This window comes from Olea europaea, unplaced genomic scaffold (assembly GCF_002742605.1).
Source record: "Olea europaea var. sylvestris unplaced genomic scaffold, O_europaea_v1 scaffold27775, whole genome shotgun sequence".
Classification (NCBI taxonomy): domain Eukaryota; kingdom Viridiplantae; phylum Streptophyta; class Magnoliopsida; order Lamiales; family Oleaceae; genus Olea; species Olea europaea.
The window spans coordinates 1-1,467 of record NW_019246240.1 but is presented as its reverse complement, the minus strand read 5'-3'; the positions used below and the strand labels follow the sequence as shown (position 1 = coordinate 1,467).

At 34.4% G+C, this 1,467-nt stretch overlaps 1 protein-coding gene across 1 annotated transcript; it reads left to right on the top strand.

Annotated features, from left to right (window-relative positions):
- Positions 1–49: 49 nt before the first annotated feature.
- On the top strand, positions 50–1,457 carry LOC111383856 (PHD finger protein ALFIN-LIKE 7-like; the record flags this gene model as incomplete). Its single annotated transcript, XM_023008036.1, has 2 exons — positions 50–167; positions 1,077–1,457. Coding segments are annotated over 2 exons (351 nt in total), but the record flags the coding sequence as incomplete, so codon positions are not given.
- Positions 1,458–1,467: the final 10 nt, after the last annotated feature.

Sequence of the window (1,467 nt, the reverse complement as noted above, 5' to 3'; positions counted from 1 at the left end):
TATATGTGTAGTATGTTTGTATATACGTATGTGTACGGAATTATGACATCTATTTGTGTTTACAAATTTACTTGAATATGATAGGATCTGTTCTTGGATTATTCTGACGTATATCTTTTCTGGGGATGATGCAGATGTTGAGAAATGTTATCAGCAGTGCGATCCTGGTGAGATTTCTCGATAAATGACCCTGGTTGTGGACTTTGATTATTCGTGTTTTTGAGTGTGTTTGTGTTTATGTTTCTTTTTTCATTTTTGGAAGTCTTTTATTAATGAGAACATAAGATATTATTTTCTGTTCTGTATTACAAGGCATTGATTTTCAACATTATGTACTTATTCAGTATATTTGTTGGGTGTTTTGGACATTTTTGCTGTTTAGTTATACTGTTCACCAGACTGGTAGATTAACCCATTTGTTGAACTGAAAGTGAATCTTTGTTGTGTTTCATTTGATTTGTTCTGGAATTCTGTTCATGCCTTTATTTTTTCAGAATAACCTGTTGTGTATATGTATCTAGTCATTAATTATATGGTCATTAGCCAGTATATCTGTTGAGGACAGGGAGATAGCTAAGTAGGCCTTGGAAAAATGGGAGTATATAAATGATGCATGTTTCGTTGGTACAACCGATTGATTTATTGCTGTCCTCGGCAATGCAAACTCAGGCATTTTCTAGTTGAAGAAAATTCTCAACTGATTGTGTTTCCTGATATTGAGGAATAATTGTCGTATTCCATGGCAGACAATAGTTTTTTTGCACCTTTTCCTCTATTAGATCAACGTGTATTCTTTTTCACTCATAAGGATATGCCTAGACGTTTTATTGTCATTTTTTAATGATGCTTTCACCCTTACCGGTGAATTCGCGATCATTTGGTTTGTAAAAAATAATAATAATAAAATAATATGATGATCATATAATTTACCAAATGAAATGATCTTCAGCTATTGTGGGTTTGGAATTTACTCTTTTTTCTTATTTCCAGAGTTCAAGGTTTTAGAATATGTTTCTAATGAAGCAAGTTCAGATTAAATGGATTTGTTGCTATTTTGACTGCCTTGATGTTTACAGAAAAGGAGAACCTCTGTCTATATGGGCTTCCAAATGAGACGTGGGAAGTCAACTTGCCTGCTGAGGAGGTGCCTCCTGAACTTCCGGAACCAGCACTGGGAATAAACTTTGCTAGGGATGGGATGCAAGAAAAGGACTGGTTATCACTCGTTGCAGTTCACAGTGACTCCTGGCTGCTTTCGGTTGCATTTTACTTTGGTGCACGCTTTGGGTTTGGCAAGAGTGAAAGGTAATTATACTTTTGAAACACCTGTTCTATTTGTGAACTTATTCTAAATGGTGCACTGCTATATTTTTAATAAATAACTTTCTAAGATAATTTTTTTCTACTGTCTGCTTGACATTTTGACAAGCTAATTGAACAATACCGATTATGACTGTGATTTGAATC